The sequence below is a fragment of the Rhinatrema bivittatum genome, chromosome 2, assembly GCF_901001135.1.
Source record: "Rhinatrema bivittatum chromosome 2, aRhiBiv1.1, whole genome shotgun sequence".
Lineage (NCBI taxonomy): Eukaryota > Metazoa > Chordata > Amphibia > Gymnophiona > Rhinatrematidae > Rhinatrema > Rhinatrema bivittatum.
Window position 1 is genome coordinate 426,155,218 of NC_042616.1, and position 27,382 is coordinate 426,182,599.

At 47.8% G+C, this 27,382-nt stretch overlaps 1 protein-coding gene across 1 annotated transcript in view; it reads left to right on the forward strand.

Annotated features, from left to right (window-relative positions):
* MEI1 (meiotic double-stranded break formation protein 1) overlaps positions 1-27,382 on the forward strand; it is an 888,987-nt gene that overhangs the window by 70,179 nt on the left and 791,426 nt on the right. Inside the window, exons 3-4 of the mRNA XM_029587121.1 lie at positions 12,701-12,751; positions 20,943-21,016. Coding sequence (XP_029442981.1) covers positions 12,701-12,751; positions 20,943-21,016 — 125 coding nt within the window. The remainder of the gene's footprint in view (positions 1-12,700; positions 12,752-20,942; positions 21,017-27,382) is intronic.

Here is a 27,382-nt window from a genome sequence, read left to right on the forward strand (position 1 = left end):
ACCGCGGCCGATGGGACTCCGCCTCCCCGAGGGCTGAAAATGAAGGAAGTTAGCGTTGGGAGGAGGCTGCTGCTGCCGCGAGTTCCCGGGGTGGGGGTGAGGGAGAGAGAGAGTGAATGCGCGAGCAAGCATGTGTGTTTGCTCGCTCATTCACTCTCTCTCTCCCCCACCCCCACCCCGGGAACTCGCGGCAGCAGCAGCCTCCTCCCAACGCTAACCTCTTCATTTTCAGCCCTCGGGGAGGCGGAGTCACATCGGCCGCGGTTAAAGCTCTTCATTTTCCTCCGAGCCGCGCTGCAGTCTTCTTTTCTTCGGGCCGATGCCGAGCGCACTAGCGTGGCCTCTTCTTGCCGCGCAGGCACCCGATACTCTCCACTTCCTCTTCCGGGCCGCGGGGAGGGGGGGGGGGCGGTGTGTGTGTGTGTGTGAGAGATTGCATGTATGTGAATGATTGAGAGCCTGTACATGTGAAAGAGAATATGTCTGTGATTGAGAGCCTGCCTGTGAGAGAGAGAGAGAGCATGAATGTAAGTTTACCATTGGGAACCTGTATGTGTAAGTTTGTGATTGAAAACCTGTTTGTGTGAAAGAGTATGTGTGTATGATTGAGATCCTTTGTGTGTGAGAGAAATCATGTGTATGTATGATTAAGAGCCTGTGTGTATAAGTAAGAGAGAGATCATGTGTGTCTGTGTGTGATTGAGAGCTGGTTTAGGTGAGGGAGCATGTGAGTATGTGATTGAGAGCCTGTGTTTAAATGAGAGAGAGAGACCATGTGTGTCTGTGTGTGATTGAGAGCTGATTTAGGTGAGGGAGCATGTGAGTATGTGATTGAGAGCCTGTGTGTAAATGAGAGAAAGAGAGGACATGTTTGTAAGCATGTGAATGAGAGTCTGTGTGTGAGAGAAAAAGACAGCATGTATTTATGTGATTGAAAGCCTGTGTGTGTGTGTAAGCATGAAAAGATAGACAGCATGTGTGTAAATGTGTAATTAAGAGCCTATATAAGTGAGAGAGAAAAAACGTGTATATGTGAGTACTGAGAGCATGTGTGTATAGGTGTGTCATTGACAGCCAGTGTGAGAGAGAGCGCTGGTATGTGACTGAGAGAGGAGAAAGTTCCAAGCAAACCACCCCTCCTCCTGCAAATTCAGAACAATCTCAGGACACCTGGATATCAAACGTTCCCAGGTATGCAGAGCAAAAAAATTTTTGTATCCTTATTATTTTTCATTACTGGGTCTTTGTGTCTGCTATTTTGAAATATTTTGTTGGTATCTGGAAATGCTTTATATGAGTTTTTAATTATTGGATATTCCACTCATCAGCTGTTTCGAAATATGTTCTTTTTGTTAGTACAGTTTACTGCTGATGATTTTATATTTCTTGATTTGTTTTATAAGGATGGGTGATGTTTCTTTTTTCCTTTGTTACACTGCATACAGAGACTCTGGCTTGTTGCAGTTTCCAATTCAGTTTTTTCTGCATGCTTCTTGTTATGCGTTTTGGTCTCTTTATACTATGTTAGGTGAGGGACAGCACGTGATTCAGGTGAGGTTTTCTGCTGGTGTGTAGTTTCTGTGTAGGACTCTATAGCAGCCTGACTTGGTCCGTTTTCCTAATAGGAGATGTATTGGTGTCTTAAGGCCTGGTGTAATATTTTCAGAGACTTATTGTACTTTAAAAGTGTGATCCTACATAACATGCACACATTTACTTGTATTTAGTTTTAAACATATTGTATGGCTCTCATGGAATTACATTTTAAAATATGTGGCGTTTATGGCTCTCTCAGCCAAAAAGGTTCCTGACCCCTGGGCTAGACTCTGGACACACAATCACAGATTTGAATCTTTTATTAAACAGTTTTGGAAACCACCAGAGGTGGCAGTAGTGAGTAGTGGATGTTGAGCCCGGCTGGGCAGGTCTCCCACCAAATGCTGGAACAGCGAATCCTCTGCTAGGCTGTGCTGTAGTGGAAAGAGACTGAGCGTTATGAGTACACAATGAGAAGCATACAGAATCCCAGGTAGAATTAGGAGAAGCTCCAGGACAGGGAGAGCAGGCCCTCGAGGAGCGAGTACCTGATCCTTTAGAGCAGAGAGATTCAGTTGTATTGTACTCACGTAGCAGTAACAGAGATTCCACTAGACAAGAGGTCTGGCACCGGAACAGAGGGCAGGCCCTCGAGGAGCGAGTACCTGGTTCCAGTGAAGCAGTACTGTGGAATAGATGGTAGTTGTACTCACAGATGGAAACTGTTAGTGAAGTCTTCCAAGTAGAAAGGTTTGAAGATGCAGGCAATGACTCAGGGAACATGGGCCCTCGAGGAGCGAGTACCGGTTTCCTGATATCACCTGAAAGAAGCAGTAGAGGCCCCCGAGGAGTGGGTACCCCGTTAGCAACCCCGAAGTGTGTAAGAGTTCCAGATAGCGCTGGAGTGGCAGAGCAGCTTCGGTACGGAGAGCGAATCCCATCCGTAGTGTTACCGTTGCTAACTCGATGAGCTAGCAAATACTGTAGGCTTAAATATCGGGCAGCGTGACGTCATATCAGGGGGATGCCCCTGAGGTTCGCCCCAATGTGGAAATAAAGATAAGAGCGGCGTGTGTGCGCGCGCCCTAAGGTACCTTGGAAGAGCATGGCGGGTGGCAGCACCAAAGCCAGTCCGGGGACGCCGGAGAGGACGGCAAACAGATGCCGCAGCAGCCAGTAGTCCGAGGTGAGCAGGAGGAGCCGCAAGTAGTGAGAGGTAGGCGGGGCGAAGCCGTTGAAGACCGACCGTCGCAACACAAGATACTGCATTTCTGCATGGAAACTCTACGTTCAGTGATCGCTGCGGTTCGCAAGGGCGAATTTCTGGTGTCCCTGGATCTGATGGAAGCATACTTGCATATACCCATCCACAAGAATCATCAGAGGTTTCTTCGATTCATGATTCTAGGTATGCATTTCCAGTTCTGCGCACTGCCGTTTGGCCTGGCTACAGCCCCTCGCATGTTCACCAAGGTTATGGTAGTTGTGGCAGCAGCCCTGAGGAAGCAAGGACTTCTAATTCATCCCTACTTGGATGACTGGCTCATTCGAGCAAAGTCAAGAGACCTCTGCATACAAACGGTCAGCACAGTGGTCACTCTTCTGGAGTCACTAGGATGGGTTGTCAATCAAGCCAAAAGCAACCTCATCCCATTGCAGACAATGGACTTCTTGGGGGCACGGTTCGATACCAGGGTCAGAAAGGTATTTCTTCCGCCGAACCAAGTAACCAAACTGATTGAGCAAGTTCGTCACTTGTTATCGCTGCCACTCCCCAAAGCCTGGGACTATCTACTAGGGATGTGAATCGTTTTTTGACGATTTAAAATATCGTCCGATATATTTAAATCGTCAAAAATCGTTAGAGGCGATATTTAATAGGAATTACCCCGATTTATCGTCAAAAATCGTAAATCGGAGGAAAGGGGAGGGGAAGGGGAGGGCGGGAAAACCGGCACACTAAAACATCCCTAAAACCCACCCCGACCCTTTAAAATAAATCCCCCACCCTCCCGAACCCCCCCAAAATGTCTTAAATTACCTGGGGGTCCAGCGGGGGGGGTCCCGTTGTGATCTTCCACTCTTGGGCCACGGGTGCGTTGATAGAAATGGCGCCGGCGCTACCTTGCCCTGTCAGGGCAAAGGTAGCGCCGGCCGCCATTTTGCTTCCTGTCCCCCGATGTCACGAGCGTAGGAGATCGCTCCCAGACCCCCGCTGGACCCCCAGGGACGTTTGGTCAGCTTGGGGGGGCCTCCTGACCCCCACAAGACTTGCCAAAAGTCCAGCCGGGGTCCGGGAACTACCTCCTGCACTCGAAGCGTGTTGCCGTACGGCCGGCGCCATTTTGCAATATGGCCGGCGCCATTTTGCAAAATGGCGCTGGCCGTACGGCAACACGATTCGAGTGCAGGAGGTCGTTCCCGGACCCCCGCTGGACTTTTGGCAAGTCTTGTGGGGGTCAGGAGGCCCCCCCAAGCTGACCAAACATCCCTGGGGGTCCAGCGGGGGTCTGGGAGCGATCTCCTACGCTAGTGACGTCGGGGGGGTTTGGGAGGGTGGGGGATTTATTTTAAAGGGTCGGGGTGGGTTTTAAGGATGTTTTAGTGTGCCAGTTTTCCCGCCCTCCCCCGATTTACGATTTACACGATATTTAAAAAAACAAAACCGCGACGATCCGATTCCCTCCCCCCCCAGCCGAAATCGATCGTTAAGACGATCGATCACACGATTCACATCTCTACTATCTACAAGTCCTCGGCTCCATGGCATCCACCTTGGAATTGGTTCCCTGGGCTATTGCTCATATGAGATTGTTACAACATAAGAACATAAGAACATAAGAAAATGCCATACTGGGTCAGACCAAGGGTCCATCAAGCCCAGCATCCTGTTTCCAACAGTGGCCAATCCAGGCCATAAGAACCTGGCAAGTACCCAAAAACTAAGTCTATTCTATGTAACCATTGCTAATGGCAGTGGCTATTCTCTAAGGGGCGGATTTTCAGAGCCCTGCTCGCGTAAATCCGCCCAAAACCGGGCGGATTTACGCGAGCAGGGCCCTGCGCGCCGGGAAGCCTATTTTACATAGGCCTCCCGGCGCGCGCAGAGCCCCGGGACTCGCGTAAGTCCCGGGGTTCTCGGAGGGGGGCGTGTCGGGGGCGTGTCGGGGGCGGGCCCGGTCGTCTCGGCGTTTCGGGGGCGTGCCGGCAGCGTTTTGGGGGGCGGGTACGGGGGCGTGGCTACGGCCAGGGGGCGGTGGCCGCGCCCTCCGTACCCGCCCCCAGGTCGCGGCCCGGCGCGCAGGAGGCCCGCTGGCGCGCGGGGATTTACGCCTCCCTCCGGGAGGCGTAAATCCCCCGACAAAGGTAAGGGGGGGGTTTAGACAGGGCCGGGCGGGTGGGTTAGGTAGGGGAAGGGAGGGTAAGGTGAGGGGAGGGCAAAGGAAAGTTCCCTCCGAGGCCGCTCCGATTTCGGAGCGGCCTTGGAGGGAACGGGGGGAGGCAGTGCGGCTCGGCGCGCGCAGGCTATACAAAATCGATAGCCTTGCGCGCGCCGATCCAGGATTTTAGTGGATACGCGCGGCTCCGCGCGTATCTACTAAAATCCAGCGTACTTTTGCTTGAGTCTGATGCGCAAGCAAAAGTAGGCTGATCGCGCTTCTTTTAAAATCTACCCCTAAGTGAACTTAATAGCAGGTAATGGACTTCTCCTCCAAGAACTTATCCAATCCTTTTTTAAACACAGCTATACTAACTGCATGATTCACATTCTCTGGCAACAAATTCCAGAGTTTAATTGTGCGTTGAGTAAAAAAGAACTTTCTCCGATTAGTTTTAAATGTGCCCCATGCTAACTTCATGGAGTGCCCCCTAGTCTTTCTACTATCCGAAAGAGTAAATAACCGATTCACATCTACCCGTTCTAGACCTCTCATGATTTTAAACACCCTCTATCATATCCCCCCTCAGTCGTCTCTTCTCCAAGCTAAAAAGTCCTAATCTCTTTAGTCTTTCCTCATAGGGGAGTTGTTCCATTCCCCTTATCATTTTGGTAGCCCTTCTCTGTACCTTCTCCATCGCAATTACATCTTTTTTGAGATGCGGCGACCAGAATTGTACACAGTATTCAAGGTGCGGTCTCACCATGGAGCGATACAGAGGCATTATGACATTTTCCGTTTTATTCATCATTCCTTTTCTAATAATTCCCAACATTCTGTTTGCTTTTTGACTGCCGCAGCACACTGCACCGACGATTTCAATGTGTTATCCACTATGACACCTAGATCTCTTTCTTGGGTTGTAGCACCTAATATGGAACCCAACATTGTGTAATTATAGCATGGGTTATTTTTCCCTATATGCATCACCTTGCACTTATCCACATTAAATTTCATCTGCCATTTGGATGCCCAATTTTCCAGTCTCACAAGGTCTTCCTGCAATTTATCACAATCTGCTTGTGATTTAACTACTCTGAACAATTTTGTGTCATCTGCAAATTTGATTATCTCACTTGTTGTATTTCTTTCCAGATCATTTATAAATATATTGAACAGTAAGGGTCCCAATACAGATCCCTGAGGCACTCCACTGTCCACTCCCTTCCACTGAGAAAATTACCCATTCAATCCTACTCTCTGTTTCCTGTCTTTTAGCCAGTTTGCAATCCACGAAAGGACATCGCCACCTATCCCATGACTTTTTACTTTTCCTAGAAGCCTCTCATGAGGAACTTTGTCAAACGCCTTCTGAAAATCCAAGTATACTATATCTACCGGTTCACCTTTATCCACATGTTTATTAACTCCAGGTCAGAGGAGTTCCAGATTCCTCTGTCGCTCACCGATCCTGCAAGGTCCAGTCTTGGGTGGTGGCTTTGCCCACACAACCTGAATCGCGGAGTAGTCCTTGAAGTCCCGAATTGGATCGTGGTGACCACAGATGCCAGCCTCTCTGGCGGTCCCCGCTCAGCCCAGGGCATCTGGTCCAAGGAAGAGTCCAGCTGGTCGATCAATCGTCTGCAAACCAAGGCAGTTTGGTTGGCATTGCAGCACTTCCTCCCATTGTTGCATAATCGAGCGGTCAGAGTCCTGTCCGACAATGTGACGACGGTGGCCTACATTAACCGTGGCCGACGAGGCAGAGCAGCTCATGATTAGGGCAGAAAAACACCTCGCTCTGCTGGAGGCGTCTCACATTGCCAGCTCTGACACCATTCGGGCGGATTTTCTGAGTTGGAAGCGAATAGATCCAGGGGAATGGGAACTGTCGGACCAAGCAATGGATTTCATCTTGCAATGGTGGGGGAATCCCCACATGGACTTGATGGTGATGAAAGACAATGCCAAGGCTCCTCGATTCTTCAGCCGTAGAAGAGATCACAGAGCAGAAGGGGTTGATGCGTTGGTACTCCCATGGCCCGCTCCAGATCTCCTGTATGTATTTCCACCCTGGCCTCTGGTGGGCAAGGTTCTACGCAGGATAGAAGTTTACCCAGGCAGCGTAATCCTAGTTGCTCCAGAGTGGCCCCTATGTCTGTGGTTTGCGTATCTAGTCAATCTGGCGGTAGACAGGCCCTTGAGACTCAGTCAACTTCCCAATCTGCTTCGTCAAGGGCCCTATATTTTTCGACCAGGCAGATTGCTTTTGTCTAGCGGCTTAGATTTTGAAAGAAGGAGGTTAAGGAAGAAAGGGTATTCAAAAGAAATAGTTTCTACTCTGTTGCAAGCCCGAAAAACCTCTACCTCCCTCTCCTATGTCAGGGTGTGGTGTGTTTTTGAGACGTGGTGTTGTGACCAAGATATATTCCCCAGACAGGCTTCGGTGGCTCATATTTTGGCATTTTTGCAGGCCGGCTTAGCGAAAGGTTTGTCTTTTAATTCCCTCCGGGTATAAGTAGCGGCCTTAGGTGTTAGCAATCTGTTATGAATCGCTCCTCCAGAGGGAAGGAGTTAGCAATCTGTTATGGAACTGCTCCTCCAGAGGGGAGGAGTTAGCAATCTGTAGTGATCTGCTAATGGATGGAGCAAGCAGATGGGAGTAGCAATCTGTTGAATACGTCTCCTGTGAAGGAGGAGTTAGCAAACTGTTATGCTCCGTGAGCGGAGTAAGCAACCTGTAATGGATCTGCTAGGAAGTAGCCATTTGATATGCTCAGCTCCTGTAGAGGGAGTAGATAACAATCTGTTACCAGCGGAGTGCTTGGAGATGGCACTCAGCTGTAGTGGAATGTAGTATGGTGGATCCTTGGGCCGATGGCAGCGCCCCCAGGAGGATATCCTGAGAGGGACCACCGGCTAGGCTTGGGTATGGAGACAGACACAGATAATTATTTTATTAGACAGGTTAGTAGAACCACCAGAGGTGGCAGTAGTGAGCTGATATGCCCGGCAGAGCTGAAGTCCCTCAGGTACTGGAACCACGATTCCAGGGTTGCTGAGCTGTAGAGAAACTATAGATAGTGAGTAGACAGGGTATGCTGTATACATAGCCAGTACTTAGATGATAGCTCACATAAGGTCTTGAGGAAGCTCAGTAGCTGGAAAGCGTTAGGCCCTCGAGGAGCGAGTACCTGGTTCCAGGGAAAGCTCTGAGAGAGCGATGGTAACTCACAATTGTCTGTATCTGCGATAGCTTCTAGGCACTAGAGGATCTTCAGTGTATTCAGGAACATAGGCCCTCGAGGAGCGAGTACCGGTTCCTATCTGTAATCTGAAATAGAGAAAAGAGAGTGAGCCCCCCGAGGAGCGGGTACCTCTGGTAAGTCCGAGGAGGCAGAGTAGCTTGGATAGCCGAAGCGAGTCCTTGCTAACTCAAATCATTAGCGAATACTGAGATCTTTTATATTGGAAGAGGATGATGTCATCTCGGGGGACGCCCCTGAGGTTCGCGCCCTTGCTGGTACATCAATGGGAGCGCGCGCGCCCTACATCATCAGGAACATGGCGGATCCGCAGCGTCGTGCCAGTCCAGGGACGCCGGAAGGAGACAGCATGGAGACACTGCGGCAGCAAACGTCCATCAGACCCGGAGGGAGTCGCCACAAAGCAGCGACGGACGCAACATTAGGCTCCCTGGTAGGTAGCTCCTTAGCATCGCATCTGGATGTTGTTTGATTCCTCAGAGGAGTGAAACATTTGAATCCTCCCGTCCGTCCGGTATGTCCCTCCTGGAACCTTAATTTGGTACTTTGAGTCTTGTGTGATCCACCTTTTGAACCTCTTAAAAAGGCAACGTTGAAGGATCTCACTTTGAAAATGGTGTTCTTGGTCACCATATACTCAGCCCGCAGAATCTCGGAACTGCAAGCACTTTCTTGAAGGGAACCTTTTTTGAGAATCTCTGAGTCGGTAGGGTCGCTTCGCACGGTTCCTTCCTTTTTACCAAAGGTGATTTCGCATTTTCATTTAAGTCAGTCAGTAGAACTCCCAGCCATTTCCAGTTTGTCGTCTGATGAGCCGCACACGAGGGAGCTGCAGCATCTGGATGTTTGACGGGCTCTTTTATGTTATTTAGAGATCACTAATCCTTTCAGATATTCAGATCATCTGTTTGTCTTGTGGAGCGGACCTAAAAGGGGTCAGAAAGCTTCTAAGCCAATGATTGCACGATGGTTGAAAGAGGCTATTGCATCCGCTTACATTTGTAAAGGAAGACCCATCCCCAAGGGATTAAAAGCCCATTCCATTCGTTCACAGGTGGCTTCGTGGGCTGAATGCCAGTTGGTTTCGCCACAAGAAATATGTAGAGTGGCTACCTGGAAGACGCTCCATACATTTGCTCATCACTACTGCTTGGATGTACAGACTCCATATGTTAGTAATTTTGGCAGTGGAGTTCTTCGTGTGGGACTCGCAACGTCTCACCCTGTCTAGGGAAGCTTTGGAACATCCCACAGTCTGGACTGATCCGGGTACATACAGGGAAAAGAAAATTGGTTCTTACTTGCTAATTTTCATTCCTGTAGTACCACTGATCAGTCCAGACAACCACCCAGGGAAGGGTTTCTAGATGAGTCCGCGCTGATATTCACTTTTATTGCAGAAAGCTACAGAAGAAGAGGAAGGCTACAGGTTGCTTTCTTGTTTTTTTTTTTTTTATATTTAATCTTTATTGATTTTTCAATATAAAGTAAGACAATCTTACATTAAGGAAAACAAGGATACAGTCAAATCATTACCTTGTAAATTTACAAATTCATTCAATGACTGTTACCTTACACTAAGAAACTGAGGAGAAGAAATCTTTAGGAGTATTCATCTAAACATCATTATTCATTATTACTAACAGAAAAACTAACTGATGGTAGCCATAATCAATTCTAGATCCCACTTAGTGTAAACTAGATACATTCACAGGAACTACTCTAGCATTAATAAAGGACTTAAGTTGCTCTGGATAATAAAAAACAAAACATTCTTCTTGTTGCTTAATAATGCATCTGCTAGGATATCTCAACACATAAGAATAGCCCAAATTCTTAACCTGGGTTCTAAATGTTAGAAATTCTTTTCTCCTTTGCTGTGTAACACGAGCAAGGTCCAGATAAACTCTTACCCCAGCTCCATAAAATGGAGTTGAGATATTTTTAAAGAAATTCTTCATAACAATACCCAGATCAGACTCTGAGGCAAAAGTAACTAGAAGAGTTGCCCTATCACATAATTCTAAAGATGAATTTTCTAAATATCCAGTTAAATTTTCCATTATCTCAACCTCAGGTCTATTTTCAATTCTAGATCTAACTCCTTGTGAGGACTTCAGGAATATTTGCCTAGTGATACAAGGCAATCTGTCTTCACTAAGCTTTAAATTTTCAAGAAAATATTTTTTAAGGGTAACCTCTATTGTCTGTCCCACAACCCTAGGAAAATTTGTAAATCTGAGGTTGAGATGCTTGGAAAAATTTTCAACATGTTCAATTCTGCGTGATACCAAAGAAATATCTTTAATTAACTTTATTTGAACATTAGTGTTTTTTTCAATTTCAACTTCCATCTTATCTATTCTAGACACAGTTTTCTCTAACTTATCTTCTATTTTTTCCATCTTTATGTTAAGGGTTCCTACAGTTGCATTAGTATCAAAAAGAGCTTTACTTAAGCCTGCCACTAAGTCCCACAATGAGTCCATGGTCACAATTGCTGGCTTAGCTGGTATTGAAAAGTGGGCTCTCTCACCCTCCTTTTCTGCCAACCTTTCTTCCACCTTCAACAGCTTTCCTGGTCTTTCTCCCGCCCCTTTCTCTGGGGTCGATGTTGATGTTACTACTCCTTTTCCTCCAACTGCCCCTTCTTCAGAGGCTTTAGGAGAAACCAGATAGCTGTGAGGCTCTAGCCTGTGTTCTACTCCTGCCGTTTCAGTTACAGCCGCTGCGGCTAACTGATCTCCAGCCAACACAGGGGAGCAGGTGGGTGACATCATAATTGGGCACCGGGGATCAGGAGGAGACAGAGTCACTTCCCCACATGGCGACAGAGCTCCCATCTCTGCGGTCATAGCGGGGATATTCTCCTCCACATTGGATACCAACGCAGGAGTATAGGAAGTTATTAGTCGCTGGTTTGCATTCAGGGGAGAAGCTTCGGGGGGGTAGACCCGAACTCTCCCCTTTCTTTTTGGAGGCATTTTTTAAAAACAGGAAACGTTATTTATTCAAATCAAACCGCTACTCACTGCGTTTGTTAGCTATATTCAAATCTCCTCATTGGCGGACTGCATTGCCTCGAGAGCCTGGCCACTCCTCTGCTCCACCCTGCGCCGGAACAAGTCGGCGTGCCCCTTGTGTGCGCGCGGCTTGGCGGAGCGCTGGCGTCGGCGGGGCGCCGCACTTACGCCGATTTTATGGGCGTCCTGGCCCCTAGTTGTGACGTCAGGGGCTCAGGGGTGGAGTCGGTGTTCTTCCGGGTGCCGCGGGAGCCTTCCGAAGCAAAGCCCAGCTCCCCAAAGCCAGCTGTATCCTCCGCTCACCCTCCAAATCTCTCCGAGGCAGCACAACCGCCTGCTTTCTTGTTTACAGGCAATTAATTCACAAAAGTTAAGTTTATTACAGTTATTGCTTGATTCATTGTTATGGTTATTATTATTCCTGTTCTGCTTGGATATTCTTAATACTGAAGGGATGCAGTGGGCAAGCCAGGTTAAGAGAGGGGGCCCTTTGAGTTTTTCTCTGTCTCCATCTGCTGGAAGGGAGGCATAACCCACAGTTTGAACTGATCCATGGTACTACAGGAACGAAAATTAGCAGATAAGAACCAATTTTCTTTTGGGCCTCTGCTTCATCTGACTCTAGCTAATGGTAGAGACCTGCATCAACTCCACCTCGGTGCAAGGGTGCATGCCCACAACAAATTAAAAAAATCCTTTCAGTTACAAGAAACTTTTTTAGCTCTTTTTTTTATTGTTGCAGAAGTCAGGAGCAGGCTGCAATTAAGTCTCACCTCAAAGCTATTTCTCCCTCTCTCTTTGTGTGTTTGAGATGAAAACAAACCCATCCTTAGTTAGGAAGTCTCATTAGTATTTGGTCCCTTGCCTTTTATTGGCTACAAGGATGAATAGGTAATATATTATTTAAACAAACTGATGAAAAAGCCTGCCATTCACAAATTTAAATTTCAGCCTTGTCTGATAGGCTGCCAAAATAAAAATTATAATAAATTATAATATTTCCCCCTTTACCGAACTGTCGACAGGGTTTCAGTGTTGGCCAGCAAATGACTTCCAGCCAGTAGGATTACTAGCATCATTTGCCATTGCTAGACACTAAGGTCTCTTCTTTTCCCTTAATAACTCCTCAAAGGGAAAATACAACCCTCAAGTGCTCATCATAAACAGGAGTTGATGGCCTTTCTTTTGTCTTTCAAAAAAACATTTGCTCTCTTCTACAATTTGGCATTTCCTGACTTCAAAAGAAGTGGCCATGGCTGTCTTATTAGTTACTAAATTAACCTTGGCTGAAGAGAGGGAGAAACAATTTGAATTAATAAATACTACAGTAGGGCTGTAGATCCTTAGATGGAGTGACAGAAAGGATTAAAACAAGGACTGGTTCAGCACCAGATGATCTGTAGGTAACTGTTGAAACAGTATTTCATGTTCTCTGCAGCTGGAAAGTGGGTGTTTGAGAGATTTCACAGTGACATATCTCTTGACTCTCTTTCAGGCATGTTACATAGTGTGGAAGATGGGTCTGCTTTGGACCTGATCATAGATGGTAAGGCAAATGTTTGCACAATGCTTTTAACTTTTATTAAAGATGCTGTGAATATGACAGCTATTGAGAACTACTTTCAAGTTGTAATCCAGAGTTCAGAATCAATTGTTGGCTATTCAGATTTAGAGAACGTGTGGTGTGTGTGTGTATTTGGGAAGTGGGGGGATAAGGAAACTAGAGTAAGGGTCAGTGGGTAAGGGACTTCATATGGGAAACTGATATTTCTAAGATAGTTATAATGACAGCAGAGCAAGATTACTTTCTAAAAATAAAAGATATAGATGTACAGACTGATTTTCTAATTGAAAAATTTAATGATTTATCTTTCTTCCTAAAATGTACCCCAAAATTATATGGTGGCTTGTTATAATAGGTTTAGTATCCCTTGGCTATGTGCTGCTGTATTGCAAGTATAACTTCTGGCCTCTGTTGTTCTTTTCTCTATAAAAACTGTGCCTGCATTTCATAACACCTGGTATAGCTTTTGATACTTGTTAGATTCTTAGCAAGCTCTTGTGTGTTAACATAAACATCTTTGGTGGGATTTGGAATAATAAAATGTGCTTCATGAACATGCCCAGATCATGTACATCCATCTTTGTTCCATTATTTCAGGATCATCTTTAGGGCAGTTTGAATGGGGCAATTGCACTAAGCTCTGTAGCTGAAGAAGCTCTGCAGCAACTGAACCTGTCACGAGTCAAATAGAGATACACTATTTGCCAGAATGAGATTTTTGTGTTTTAAAGAGTCATTCTTGGGAAGAACTTTGTAAAAAGAGACATTTGTGTTTATGTGTGGCTTGTAACTTCATTTCATCTTTGCTTAGCTTATTAAATACTTTTTTGTGCTGTGTTCTGATTGCATGACTTCAGATATTATGTAAGCTAAGGTAAGATGATGTTAGCTGAGCATCCTGATGTTGAAGAGCTAAAGAGAGAAGACAACATGGGCTTTGCATAGCTATTTCTCTGTGTATTAACTAGAAATGTAGAAAAGGTATTTTAGCTACTAAACTGTCAGGATGTCCTAGAGCTATGCTGGCCACACAGGCAATTCAAAGGTTTAGGTTTTATAGTGATGTTGTGACAAGGCACTCATTTGAGCCCTGTCTGGGCTGCTGCCCAGTTGGCCAAACACTCACAATTGCAGTCAGAGTCAGTGAAACAGCAGATTTTATTTACCAGCCTGGTATACCACAGACTAATTACAGTTTCCCTGTACGTACCTGGATCAGTCCAGACCGTGGGTTGAGCCTCCTTTCCAGCAGGTGGAGACAGACTAAAACTGAAAGGGTGTCCTATATGAGGATGGGGAGCGCCCGATCCGCCCCAGGCTGCTGAAGCCGCTCTCGCTCTAAACGCCGGCTGCCCCCGGGAGGAGGGGAGAGAGGACTGGGGCTGCTCCGGAGACCGGCACCCATGGACGAGGCCAGGGCAGGTGAGCGGGGGCTGGGGGAAAGTTTGCCCGATCCTGTTCGCATTGCAGTGGAAAGGAGAATGCATTGATATAGCGGAGAGAGGAACTGGGATGCTTAAAAAAATCTTTCGTCTTTCCAGTGATGGGATTAGTCACGATCTGAAGAGTGGCTTTCCCAGTGCGTTGGATTTTAGGTTGGGCAGGCAAGAGTTTAGGTTATGCTTGGAAACAACAGGTGAGCGGGGGCTGGGGGAAAGTTTGCCCGATCCTGGCTCCTCTAAAGGTCTTGTCCCGGGGGGTAAGGGGGTCATTTGCCCGTGAAATTTCTTCTCTCTGACCTGACGCTCCACACTAACGCAGGGGTAAGGGTAGGCGGTAAATTAGCAGGTTAAACACACGGCAAAACTGCAGGTTAAAAAGGTTATAATCGGGGCGCACGTTACTGTATGGGAGGGAATAGCTAATCCGATTGTTTACATATCATATACACGCCGCGGGCGGAAAGGGTTACCCGTTGATTTAAAGAAGCGGTAAGGATGGGTTAAAAGGGATAGTGAATCGCGGGTTGGACTTACGCAGCCAAATTGTGGGTTAGAAGCAGGGTAACCATGGCCACGCTTTACTGTATTGGCGTGAAAGTTATTTTTACCTTTTTTTTTGTCCTCCTCCTGCACAAATCTTATTTAGCTAGCCTGGAGGAGGAGGAGGAAGGTCCCCCCCCCGGCCTCCCCCTGGAAAAAATTCCATGCTCCACGCTGTTGACTGCTTGCCCGGCCGTGGACCCTCTGGGGTCGCTTCAGGTGCAGGTGGTCCCGGGGGTGGTCTCCCCCCCTGACCCCCCGGTGGCCCCGGCTCGTCCGGATCCTGACCCCACGTCTGATTCAGTGAGTACCCTCCCGCCCCTGGAGGGGGACGATCCCAGGGTCCTCCGCATGTTCCAAAGGGAGGAGCTGGAGCCCCTCATCCCCTTTGTCCTCCAGGAATTGGGGCTGGAGGGGCCCCCCGAGGATACCCTTATGGCCTCCCTGCCCAAAAATATGGACCTGGTCCTCGCAGGACTCAGGGCTCCGGCAAGCACTTTTCCATTTCATCCCATGCACAAGTTGCTGCTCCTGCGTGAATGGGAGGCTCCCGAAGCGGGACTCCGGGTGGGGAGTGGTATGGACAAGCTCTACTCCCTCCCGGAGGAATGTATGGAAATGTTGAAAATCCCCACGGTGGACTCCTCGGTCTCCGCGGTCACCAAACACACCACTATCCCTGTGGAAGGATCGACGGCTTTGAAGGACGGACAGGACCGCAAGCTCGAGGCACATATGAAGCGCATTTTCGAACTCCTGGCTCTGGGGGTCTGTGCAACTATCTGCAGCAGTCTCATGCTGCGGGCAGGTCTCAGGTGGGTTCAACAGTTACTCGGCACCCAGGACCTCCCATCGGCAGAGGCGGAGCAGGCTGAACGTCTGGAAGCCGTCATTGCATATGGGGCTGATGCCCTCTACGACCTCCTCCGCATCCAGGCGAAGGCGATAGCCTCGGCAGTGTCCGCTAGATGGCTCCTCTGGTTGTGCAATTGGTCGGCCGACCCGTCCTCCAAGACACGGCTAGGCACGTTGCCCTTCAAAGGTAAGTTGCTTTTCGGAGAGGACCTTGAGAAGCTTATTGATTCCTTGGGGGAAAATAAGGTTCATAAGCTTCCGGAGGACCGTCCAAAACAATCATGCTGTACTGATGTGGACCTTGGTCCGGAGAGAAAAGACACTCACCAGGGTGCAGTCCCGATGAAACTCCCCTCTGGAAGGTGGCGCTGGTAACCGTCCAAGGAGAGATGAACTTCAGCTGCTAATGATCCTTCAGGAAGAAGATAACACCAGAGTACCAGGCAGATAGTGATGAGAGGTCCGGTTCCAGACAAGGGTCGAGGCAGGCGGCAGGCAATACTAAGTCCAGAGTCCAGGCAGGGGTCAAGACAGGCGGCAGGCAATACGAAGTCCAGAGTCCAGGCAGGGTCAAGGCAGGCAATAAGCAAGGTCAAGAGTCCAGACTGGGTCGAGGCAGGCGGCAGGCAACACTAAGTCCAGGGTCCAGAAAGGGGTCAAGGCAGGCAGCAGGCAATACAAGGTCAAGAGTACAGACTGGGTCGAGGCAGGCAGCAGGCAATACTAAGTCCAGAGTCCAGGCAGGGGTCAAGACAGGCAGCAGGCAATATGAAGTCCAGAGTCCAGGCAGGGTCAAGGCAGGCGGCAGGCAATACGAAGTCCAGAGTCCAGGCAGGGTCAAGGCAGGCAACAAAACTAGGAGACACGACCAGACAGCCAACTAACCTTGTTGCAAAGGCATCTGCTGAGCCCCAGGGAGAGGTTTAAATCTCCCTGGTTGCTGACATCAATTTCCGGGGCCATACTAGTCTCTGCGCCTCGGCCCCTTTAAGAGGCGGGGCCTTTCGCACTCTCTCCGACGCTGCTGGGGGAGCCGCCGGAGGAATCACGCCACGGCCCGTGTGCTGCTCGCGGCGTTGGAGGGAAGCCCTGTTCCGGCCCGGAAAAGAAGGTAACGATCCTGGTCGGGGGTTACTACAGCCAGAACTCACAACACATGCTCCTTTACACCCTCCCATCCTCGTTTCCGGGGACAGAGACTGTATACGTCACGCGGACGGGGTGGCTCCTCCAGGGGGTATTCTTCTCGGTCTCAATCTTGGTCGCAGCCCTTTCGTGGGCGTTGCTCCTTTCGCGAGGGTCAGTTCGCGTGCTCCACCCCTAAGCCTGCCACTCAATGAAGTTCAGTTGACCCATTCCTCGGTCCCTTTTCTGGGCGGCCACCTCTCCCTTTTTTTCGAGGAATGGGTCAAAATCACGTCGGACCAGTGGGTCCTCGACATTGTTCGAGACGGATACGCCTTCGAGCTTGTTCGCGACCTACCGGATCTCTTTCTATTCTCCCCATGCGGGCATCTCAAACGGGATGCGGTAGAACAAACTTTCGCCAGACTCCTGAGTCTGGGCGCAGTGGTTCCAGTTCCAGAGAAGGAGCTCGGCGCAGGCCAGTATTCTATTTACTTCGTGGTTCCCAAAAAGGACGGGGCTTTTCGGCCGATCTTAGACCTCAAAAGGGTCAATCGAGCCCTCAAGATCCCACATTTTTGCATGGAAACCTTGAGAGCGGTCATCGCAGCGGTTTGCCCCGGAGAGTTTCTCGCCTCGCTCGATCTGACAGAGGCGTACTTCCATATCCCGATTCACCACGATTACCAGAAGTATCTTCGCTTCCACATCCTCAACCGGGATTTCCAGTTTCGGGCACTGCCTTTCGGCCTCGCGACCGCGCCTCGCACCTTCACCAAGGTCATGGTGGTGGTGGCAGCGGCCCTTCGCCAGGAAGGCATCCTAGTTCACCCCTATCTGGACGACTGGCTTGTACAGGCCAAGTCGGAGGCTTTCTGCAAACAGGCGGTGAATCGGGTATTAGCCCTCCTCGCATCTCTCGGGTGGATAGTGAATTTTTCCAAGAGCAACCTTCAGCCCTCCCAGGAGTTAGAGTTCCTGGGAGCCCACTTCGACACTTCTGCGGGCAAGGTCTTCTTGCCCCGTGCGCGAGCCCTCAAGTTGATTGACCAGATTTGGAATCTGATCTTGCTGTCTCTTCCAACGGCCTGGGACTACCTTCAGGTCTTGGGTTCCATGGCTTCCACCATCGACCTAGTCCCCTGGGCTTTTGCTCATATGCGACCGTTACAGAAAGCTTTGCTATCCTGTTGGCAGCCGGTGTTGGAACAGTTTCAAATAGTCCTCCCTCTTTCGGCCTCTACCATCGCCGACTTGCAGTGGTGGCTTTCGCTTCCCCATCTTCTCCAGGGAATGCCCCTTCAGTCTCCACAGTGGACGATAGTAACCACAGATGCCAGTCTCTCGGGCTGGGGTGTGGTCTGCCTGCCCCGGTCCACTCAGGGGATCTGGTCACTGGCTCAGACTCGCTGGCACATCAATCGGTTGGAGCCCGGGTGGTGCATTTGGCTCTGCAGGAGTTCCTACCCCTCATACGCGGCAAAGCGGTGAGAGTGCTGTCCGACAACTCCACCACCGTGTCTTACATCAATCGTCAGGGGGGCACCCGCAGTCGTCTGGTGGCCCTAGAAGCCAGCCATCTCTTCGCCTGGGCAGAACAACACCTGGATTTCCTGGCGGCCTCCCACATCGCGGGCAAGGAGAATGTCCAGGCCGATTTTCTCAGTCGTCAATCGCTCGATCCAGGAGAGTGAGAACTCTCGGAAGAAGCCATGGATCTGATTGTCGGAGGTGGGGTCCCCCCCACCTGGACTTAATGGCAACCATGCGCAATACCAAGGCCAATTGGTTCTTCAGCCGCTGGAGGGAGCACGGCTCGGAGGGCGTGGATGCTCTGGCTCTCCCTTGGCCCGCGGATGTCCTTCTGTACATGTTTCCTCCGTGGCCTCTGGTGGGAAAAGTCCTCAGGAGAATAGAACTCCACCGAGGGCCAGTGGTTCTGGTAGTACCCGAATGGCCTCGCAGGCCATGGTTCGCGGATCTCGTCAACCTGGCGACGGACAGACCTCTGCGGCTAGGCCATCTTCCTCGTCTACTTCGGCAGGGGCCCGTATTTTTCGACCAGGCCGATCGCTTTTGCCTAGTGGCCTGGCTTTTGAACGGCGGCACCTGAGGCATAAGGGCTACAGGGAAGAGGTCATCTCCACCTTGCTTCAAGCCCTCAAGCCCGGAAGCAATCGACTTCTCTAGCCTACGTGCACGTTTGGAAGGTCTTTGAGACTGTTTGTGAGGAGTCAGGTGTCTCAGTGCGCTCCGCCCCGGTCTCGGTCCTTTCTTTTCTTCAGAAGGGTCTCTCCAAGGGCCTCTCCTTCAGTTCCCTCTGCGTGCAAGTTTCTACTCTCGGCTTTCTCCTCGGACGGGTCGAGGGTCATCCTTTAGCAGGCCACCCGGACGTGGTTCGGTTCTTGAAGGGAGTCAAACACCTGCGTCCGCCCGCTCGCAATAGTTGCCCGTCGTGGAGTCTCAATCTGGTCCTCTGGGCCCTCTGTTCTGCTCTGTTCGAACCTCTTTGTTGGGCTACGGTAAAGGACCTCACGCTCAAGGCAGTTTTTCTTGTTTCTATCGCCTCCGCTCGGTGGGTCTCTGAGATTCAAACGTTATCCTGTCAGGAACCTTTTCTGCGCTTCTCCGACTCAGGTGTTTCCCTCAAAACGGTGCCCTCCTTCTTGCCGAAGGTTGTGTCCACCTTCCATGTCAACTAGTCGGTAGAGCTTCCAGCGTTTTCTCCACGGGAGATTGCACGTACCGCTGGAGGTGACCTTCGTAAACTGGATGTCAAACGAGTTCTACTCAGGTATCCAGGTCACCAATGACTTTCGGGTCTCGTTCCATCTCTTTGTCCTCTGGAGTGGTCCCAATTGGGGCAAACTGGCTTCTAAGACCACTATTGCCCAGTGGTTGAAGGAGGCCATTTCCTTGGCCTATCTCTGCCAAGGTCGGGTGATTCCGGAGGGCCTAAAGGCTCATTCGCTATGTTCTCAAGCTACTTCCTGGGCGGAGAGCCAATCGGTCTCCCCGCAGGAGATTTGCAGGGCCGCCACATGGACGTCCCTGCATACCTTTGCTCGACACTAGCGTCTGGATGTGCAAGCGCCGGTTTTTGGTTCCTTTGGGCGGCAAGTGCTTCGAGCGGGACTGTCTCGGTCCCACCGGGATAGGGAAGCTTTGGTACATCCCACGGTCTGGACTGATCCGAGTACGTACAGGGAAAGGAAAATTAGTTCTTACCTGTTAATTTTCGTTCCTGTAGTACCACGGATCAGTCCAGACGCCCTTCCCTGTTTGTCTTTCTTTTCTGTCCTCTCGAAGCTTGTTCTTGCAGATTTGCAGATTTTGATACCTCATTCTTTGCAAGAATACTGAGCAATTACACAGGAAGCCTTGGTTGTTCAAGTACCAAGTATATGCAAGAGCGGTAAAGTCATACCATGTTTCTTACATTGTTCTACAGTCGCTCATTTGAGCTTTATGGTTACTTGCTTGATCCTATTCTGGTTTTGTTGTTTTCTGCTTTGACAATGGTTATACTGAAGGGTTACAGGATAGGCTTTGTCCTCATATAGGATACCCTTTCAGTTTTAGTCTGTCTCCACCTGCTGGAAAGGAGGCTCAACCCATGGTCTGGACTGATCCGTGGTACTACAGGAACTAAAATTAACAGGTAAGAACTAATTTTCCTTTAGCTTCTTCAGAAACAGCATTGTCTTAAGCATACATTCTAGTACAGGCAGATCTTCTGTTTCCAATAACACACTTAGGCAATGGTGGCTCCATTTACACCATAGTCCTGCTTGACCAGCCCTGGCTCCTTAGTCATACGTTCCTGATAGCACCTTACTGCCAGCAATTTCCAGGATATAACCTGCCACTCTGAGGTCAGCCTTGAGCTGTGGGTCCTACCAGCTTCCTTCAGCCTCCCTGTACACAATCATGACACTTCTCCTATGTTGAATCTCTGCCCCACCCTTCTGAGACTATAATACCTAAAAATCTGCTATGTTTCTTTCATTTTCTTCCTTAACAATTGCATCCTCTCTTCTTATAGGGCACCATCTGTAGCTCTTGTTGGCCATCCTTTGCATATCTTTAGGTTGTTCCAGTGAAAAGAAATCACTTATCACAGATATATATTGCCATGCACCCCTTTGAATGGTACTAAACTGTGCAGCATAACTAAAGATCTGTTACTAATCTTTTATCTTTCTGTTCAGTTCTGGTGCATCTGATAGTGGAGCTGAAGACAGAGCAGTTTGTGCATTGTGTGCTAGATGAGTGCCATAAACAGGTCAGTAAAGTTTACTTAATGGTCTCTCTGGTGACTGACATAACTGTTTAAAGGGGGATATAGGCCCAAGGGAATGGCACGAGTTTACAAGGCCTTTAATCAGTTCATACCTGACTCAGGTTAGCAGAGACCATCTAAATGTCGTTTGGTGGACTGTATGAATGTGCTGATGGTCTCATGCTGCAGGATTTTACTGACTACAGCCTTTTAGAGATTGTAGATTGTTTTTATTCTGTTTTATTTTAATTTTTTATGTTTTAAACTGTATATTGTTAATTTGTCTTGTGTCTTGTGTTTTATAGTTTTATATTTTATCTTTTTGGTCTTTTGTTTAATTGTTTGGTTAGTACTTTATTTTTAATCTTACATTATTTTATTTTATTGTATACTGTTTTGATATTTTTGGAAAATTGAAATAAAATTACTTTTATCATAACCATTACTAAAAACCACATCAATAATATGGCACTGATTTCCAAAGTTTTTGGCAATCTTGGGTGTTGTTAATTTGACATTTTTCATAGTCACTGAATTTGTAAAAACATAAAACCAAAAATAAAATTAAAAAGTTAAAAACTTTGTGCACATGGTTTCTTTGTGACCATCCAGCTCATATTTGCTTTGTTCATTGGCTGTAATCACTCTGTACCTTCTGTTCTCCATGGACAAGCAGATGGTGCTGGGAGAGAAAAGCATGATCAGAACTCAGAAAAACGTTCTTGACCAAGAAGTGTTCACTCTCTGTGACACAAGAACATAAGAACATAAGAAAATGTCATACTGGGTCAGACCAAGGGTCCATCAAGCCCAGCATCCTATTTCCAACAGTGGCCAATCCAGGCCTTAAGAACCTGGCAAGTACCCAAAAACTAAGTCTATTCCATGTAACCATTGCTAATGGCAGTGGCTATTCTCTAAGTGAACTTAATAGCAGATAATGGACTTCTCCTCCAAGAACTTATCCAATCCTTTTTTAAACACAGCTATACTAACTGCACGAACCACATTCTCTGGCAACAAATTCCAGAGTTTAATTGTGCATTGAGTAAAAAAGAACTTTCTCTGATTAGTTTTAAATGTGCCCCATGCTAACTTCATGGAGTGCCCCCTAGTCTTTCTACTATCCGAAAGAGTAAATAACCGATTCACATCTACCCGTTCTAGACCTCTCATGATTTTAAACACCTCTATCATATCCCCCCTCAGTCGTCTCTTCTCCAAGCTAAAAAGTCCTAACCTCTTTAGTCTTTCCTCATAGGGGAGTTGTTCCATTCCCCTTATCATTTTGGTAACCCTTCTCTGTACCTTCTCTCTTACAGACTGTCATGAATGCTATGTGAGTGAGGTGTTTCGGTTCTTTGCATGATATACCTAATAATGTTGCCTGCACTCATATGTCCCAGAGGGCAAGAAAATACAAAAATCTTACCCTGAAAGATTTCCTGGAATCTCTTCAGCCATTGATCTCAAGAAAAAAGTGGAGACATTTGAAAGCTTAGTGACTGTCTCCTCAGCTAAAAAAGGCAGAGTCCTCTCATGCTTGGTGCCATGAGGTTATGTTCTCTTGGAGCAAGTACCATGCCCCCCTCTAGCAAAGATGGGGCTAAATTTTGCACTTCTGTGCAGAGGTACATGGCAGCAAGTCATCCCAAAGCTCTGGTGCACAGAAATAAAACTCACCTTCAGAGTTGTTTTACAGCCCAGAGAGTATGTCTGTGCTATCAACTAACAGAGCAATGGAAGATCTGTTGGTGCTAAAGGTGCCAAGATGAGTCCTTTGACACAGAGAAACTTAAGTATGATTTCCTTCACATAAGAACACAAGAAATTTCCATACTGGGTAAGACCAAGGGGCCATTAAGCCCAGCATCCTGTTTCCAATAGTGGCCAATCCAGGCTACAAGTACTTGGCAAATACCCAAAAACTAAGTATATCCCACCCACGCTACTGATGCTAGTAATAGTGCTATTTTCTAAGTCAACTTGATTAATAGCAGGTAATGGACTTCTCCTCCAAGAACTTATCCAAACCTTTTTTAAACCCAGCTACACTAACTTCACTAACCACATCACCTGGTAACAAATTCCAGAGTTTAATTGTGCCTTGAGCGAAAAAGAACTTTCTCCGATTAGTTTTAAATGTCCTAGTCCTTCTATTGTCCGAAAGAATAAATAACCGATTCACATTTACCCATTCTAGACCTCTCATGAATTTAAAGACCTCTATCATATCCTCCCCTCATCCGTCTTTTCTCCAAGCAGAATAGCCTCAACCTCTTTAGTCTTTCCTCATAGGGGAGCAGTTCCATCTCCTTTATCATTTTGGTTGCCCTTTTCTGTACCTTCTCCATTCCAACTATATCTTTCTTGAGATGCGGCGACCAGAATTGTACACAGTATTCAAGGTGCGGTCTCACCATGGAGCGATACAGAGGCATTATGACATCCTCTATTTTATTCACCATTCCCTTCCTAATAATTCCTAACATTACATGTGGGTTATTTTCCCCTGCCAGAAGATGGAGGCAGACAACACTATTTTCCTGTTTGACATTACAGCAACTACTTAGAAGGTGGTGTGAGCAGCAGGAATCCAGTATTTTCTGCCTCTAGTAGATGTTAGGATTGAACTGGTGCAGCAGCTCATCGGTGGATTTAAAGTCAGACACTTGGACCAGGCCACTGGCTACTGCCAAAGCATGAGCCCTGATCCGCTCCCAAACCCCTGGGCAGCTGACTCATGGTCCAAGATGCATCTGGGGAATTTGCCTTTCAAGGACAAGTTACTTTTTGGAGAAGATCTTGACCAGTTGGTGAAGAATCTCAGAGACTGCTGTCGATCTGATGAGGATCCCATCTATCAAGTGCGGGAGATTCTGGATGTTCGCCGTAACAATAGACGGTGGGAGTATTTGATTGCTTGCGAGGGGTTTGGTCCAGAGGAGAACTCCTGGGAACCTGCGGTGAATATCCTGGACAAATCGTTACTTCACTACTTTCATCTTCTGCTTCCCAACAAGCCGGGCCCTTCCAGGAGGGGGCGTAAGAGGGGGGGTACTGTTGTGAGGCCCGGCCGCGCTCACCCGTGGCCAGACCTCCCTACCTCCTCCATGCGGCCGGCTCGTGATGTTCCTTGCAGCGGGCAGCAGCGCGCGGGCCGTGGCGCGACTGCACTTGGACGTCGGGGATCAGCCTTGGGGAAGTCGCGGCTAGTCCCGCCTCTTAAAGGGGCCGCGACGCCGAAACCAGGCCGGCCCCGGAAGATGACATCATCAGCCAGGGAGATTTAAACTCCCTCGGAGGAAGGAAGAACACCTTTGCAACAGGTTCCTGTGTTTGGCTGTGTTTTCCTGGTTCTACTGTTTCCTGGCTTGACTTGGATTGGATTCGGTTTGCTGCTCGCTGCCTGCCCTGGACCTTTTGCCTGGATTTGGATTTTTGTTGCTCGCTGCCTGCCCCGACCTGTGGTATTGTATACTGTCTTCTGCCTTGACCCTTGCCTGGAATTTGGACTGTGTTGCTTGCTGCCTGCCTTGACCCTTGCCTGGAATTCGGACTGTGTTGCTTGCCGCCTGCCTTGACCCTTGCCTGGAATTTGGACTGTGTTGCTTGCCGCCTGCCTTGACCCTTGCCTGGAACCCGGACTGCGTACCTGCCACCTCTCTGAGGATGCCGTGTCGAGATCGTGTTGCGGAACTTCCACCTTCCGGAGACGAGTTCACCTGGGCACTACAGGTGGGTGTCATCTCTCGTCCCGGTCTAAGGGTCCACTATCATAACAAGAGTACTGAGGAGATAAGGTTGTGGATGCAGAATAGTGGTTTACTGATGAATGTGAAGAAAACTGAGATTTTACCAGTCACTTGGATAAAGATACCTGTTTCTTCCATCTCTTGTCAGATTGAGGGGAATACTATTTCAGTAATGGAGATGGTTTGTGATCTTGTTTTTTTGTTAGATACAGTATTTCTTTGCAGCCTCAATTGAGTGCTGAGGTAAGAAGAGGCTTTTTTAAGTTGCGGAAGACACGTAGATTAAAATTCATCCTAGATCGTGATGATTTTTTAGGATGATTATGCAAGCTTTTGTTTTAACATGTTTGGACTATTGTAATGCCCTTATAAAGGGCTGCTTAAATGTTTTGTAGAAGTTCTGCAAATATTGATGAATTTTTCTGCTCGTGTGGTCTCGGGTTGTCCCCTCTTTGCTCATATTAGCCCAATATTGCGGAAGCTGCACTGGCTCCTTATTGAGTTTCGGATGCACTTCAAGGTATTTTCTTTAATGCATAGAGTGCTTTATGGTGACAGTCCAGCTTATTTGAAACAATTGACCAGTGTATATCATCCACCTAGGTCTTTGCGCTCTGAATTCCAGCAGTTACTAACGCTTCCAAGCATTAGTGAAGTGTGCAGGCTACAAACATTGAAATGGGCAAGATTGTGGAACGAGTTTCCGCTAGATATACAATTGATAAATGATTAGAAAAAATTTGGGAAGATGCTGAAAACTCACCTTTTTTAGAAAAGCTTTTATATGATGTTTTAATCTGTTTTAGTTATACATATTAATCTTATTTAAATTGCACGAATTTATTGTTGTAATCCGCCTCGAACAATTCGTTTGATAATGAGTGTGGAATATTAAGATCTTGTACATAAATAAATACTGCTTTATACAAAATTGCTGTGATGCTGGGTAATGTTTTGTCTTTGCTGATTTTTTACCATATTTTACCATATTTAGTAAACCGAGTTTTGCTTTTCCAAGATTGTGTTTTGTGTTCTATGATGCTACATAACTCCATTCAGGCCACCACTTACAGTTAGGGGGCCTGGAGCCAACCTGGGAGATCCCGGGGGTTCCTGATGTTCTCACAGGACAAGCAGGATGGTTGTCCTCACAAATGGGTGACATCGAGGATGGAGCCCACCACGGAAAACTTCTGTCAAAGTTTAAACAGAACTTTGACTGGCCCCTACTGGGCATGCCCAGCAAGGCACTGACCCTGCAGCCAGCAGGGGTCTCCCTTCAGTCTTCTTTTTTCCGCGCAGCAGTTGCCACGCGGTGAAAGGAGCTCTCTAACCACGTTCCTGACAGGAATCTGGAAATTAATTTCCTAAGAAAATTTGCCCCTCAGGGGTCTCCCTTCGACAAATTTTTTAGTCATCTTTCGGAACCCGGTAAGTTTTTTGCCTTCTTCCATCGACTGCCGTCGATTTTGGCCCTTGAGCCTGTTGGCACTTACCGATCCCCAGCCTAAATTTTGGCTTCCAGCCATGGCAACGGGGTTCCGTCGTTGTCCGGATTGTACCCGGACTATGTCCATCACAGACCCCCACAGGGTTTGTGTAATGTGTTTGGGTAGTTTTATTTATTTATTTATTTATTTATTTTATTTTATATACCGGCAACCGTTTGCACATCGTGCCGGTTTACAAGTAACTTATAACAAGGAATATATAGGCGAGGCCTTTACAAAGAACAATATGTAACACAGTAACAAAGCAGATAACTAAATAACTTGGGGAAGGAGGGATAGATACAATAAGGGGGGGTGGGGGAGGGAGAGAACAGATACATAAGGATAAGATATATACATGGATTTGAGGAGCAGATGGTATGTACACTGGTTATATATGGAATTATATAAGTGCAGATAAAAACAGACACATTATTTTAAAGTAAGGGTTGAATGAAGTGTTTGAAGTTCTTAGAGGGAAAGGGGGTTAAGTGTAGGGTGTGGATCCTGGAGGGGATTAAAGGATTTTAGGGGGGTATTGGTGAGAGATGAAGGTTGGGTGAGAGTGTTAGTAGGTGGTGAAAAGGATTGGGGGTATGCTTGGAGGAAGAGCCAGGTTTTGAGATTCTTTTTGAAAGTGGGAGTGGAGGTTTCTGTGCGTAGGTGAAGAGGCATTGAATTCCAAAGGGAGGGGCCTGCAAGGGAAAGGGCTCTATTGGTGGTGGAAATGAGTCTTGTGGATTTTATGGAAGGAGGAATAAGGGTTGCTTGGAGTGATGAACGGGTAGGTCTAGTGGAGGTACGAGGAAGGAAAGGTGGGTTTAGCCAGTTGTAATGCTCGTTGGTGATACTTTTGTGGATGAGGGTAAGCGTCTTGTAAATAATTCGTGAGTGAATGGGAAGCCAGTGGAGATCAATGAGGGTGGGGGTAATGTGGTCTTTTTTTTTTACATTAGTGAGGATACGAGCGGTAGCGTTTTGAAGGAGTTGGAGAGGTTTGATGTGGGTGGCAGGGAGTCCAAGAAGGAGAGAGTTACAGTAGTCAATTTTAGAGAAAATTAAGGATTGGAGTACAGTACGGAAGTCAGAGAAGTAGAGAAGGGGTTTGAGTTTTTTGAGGGTTT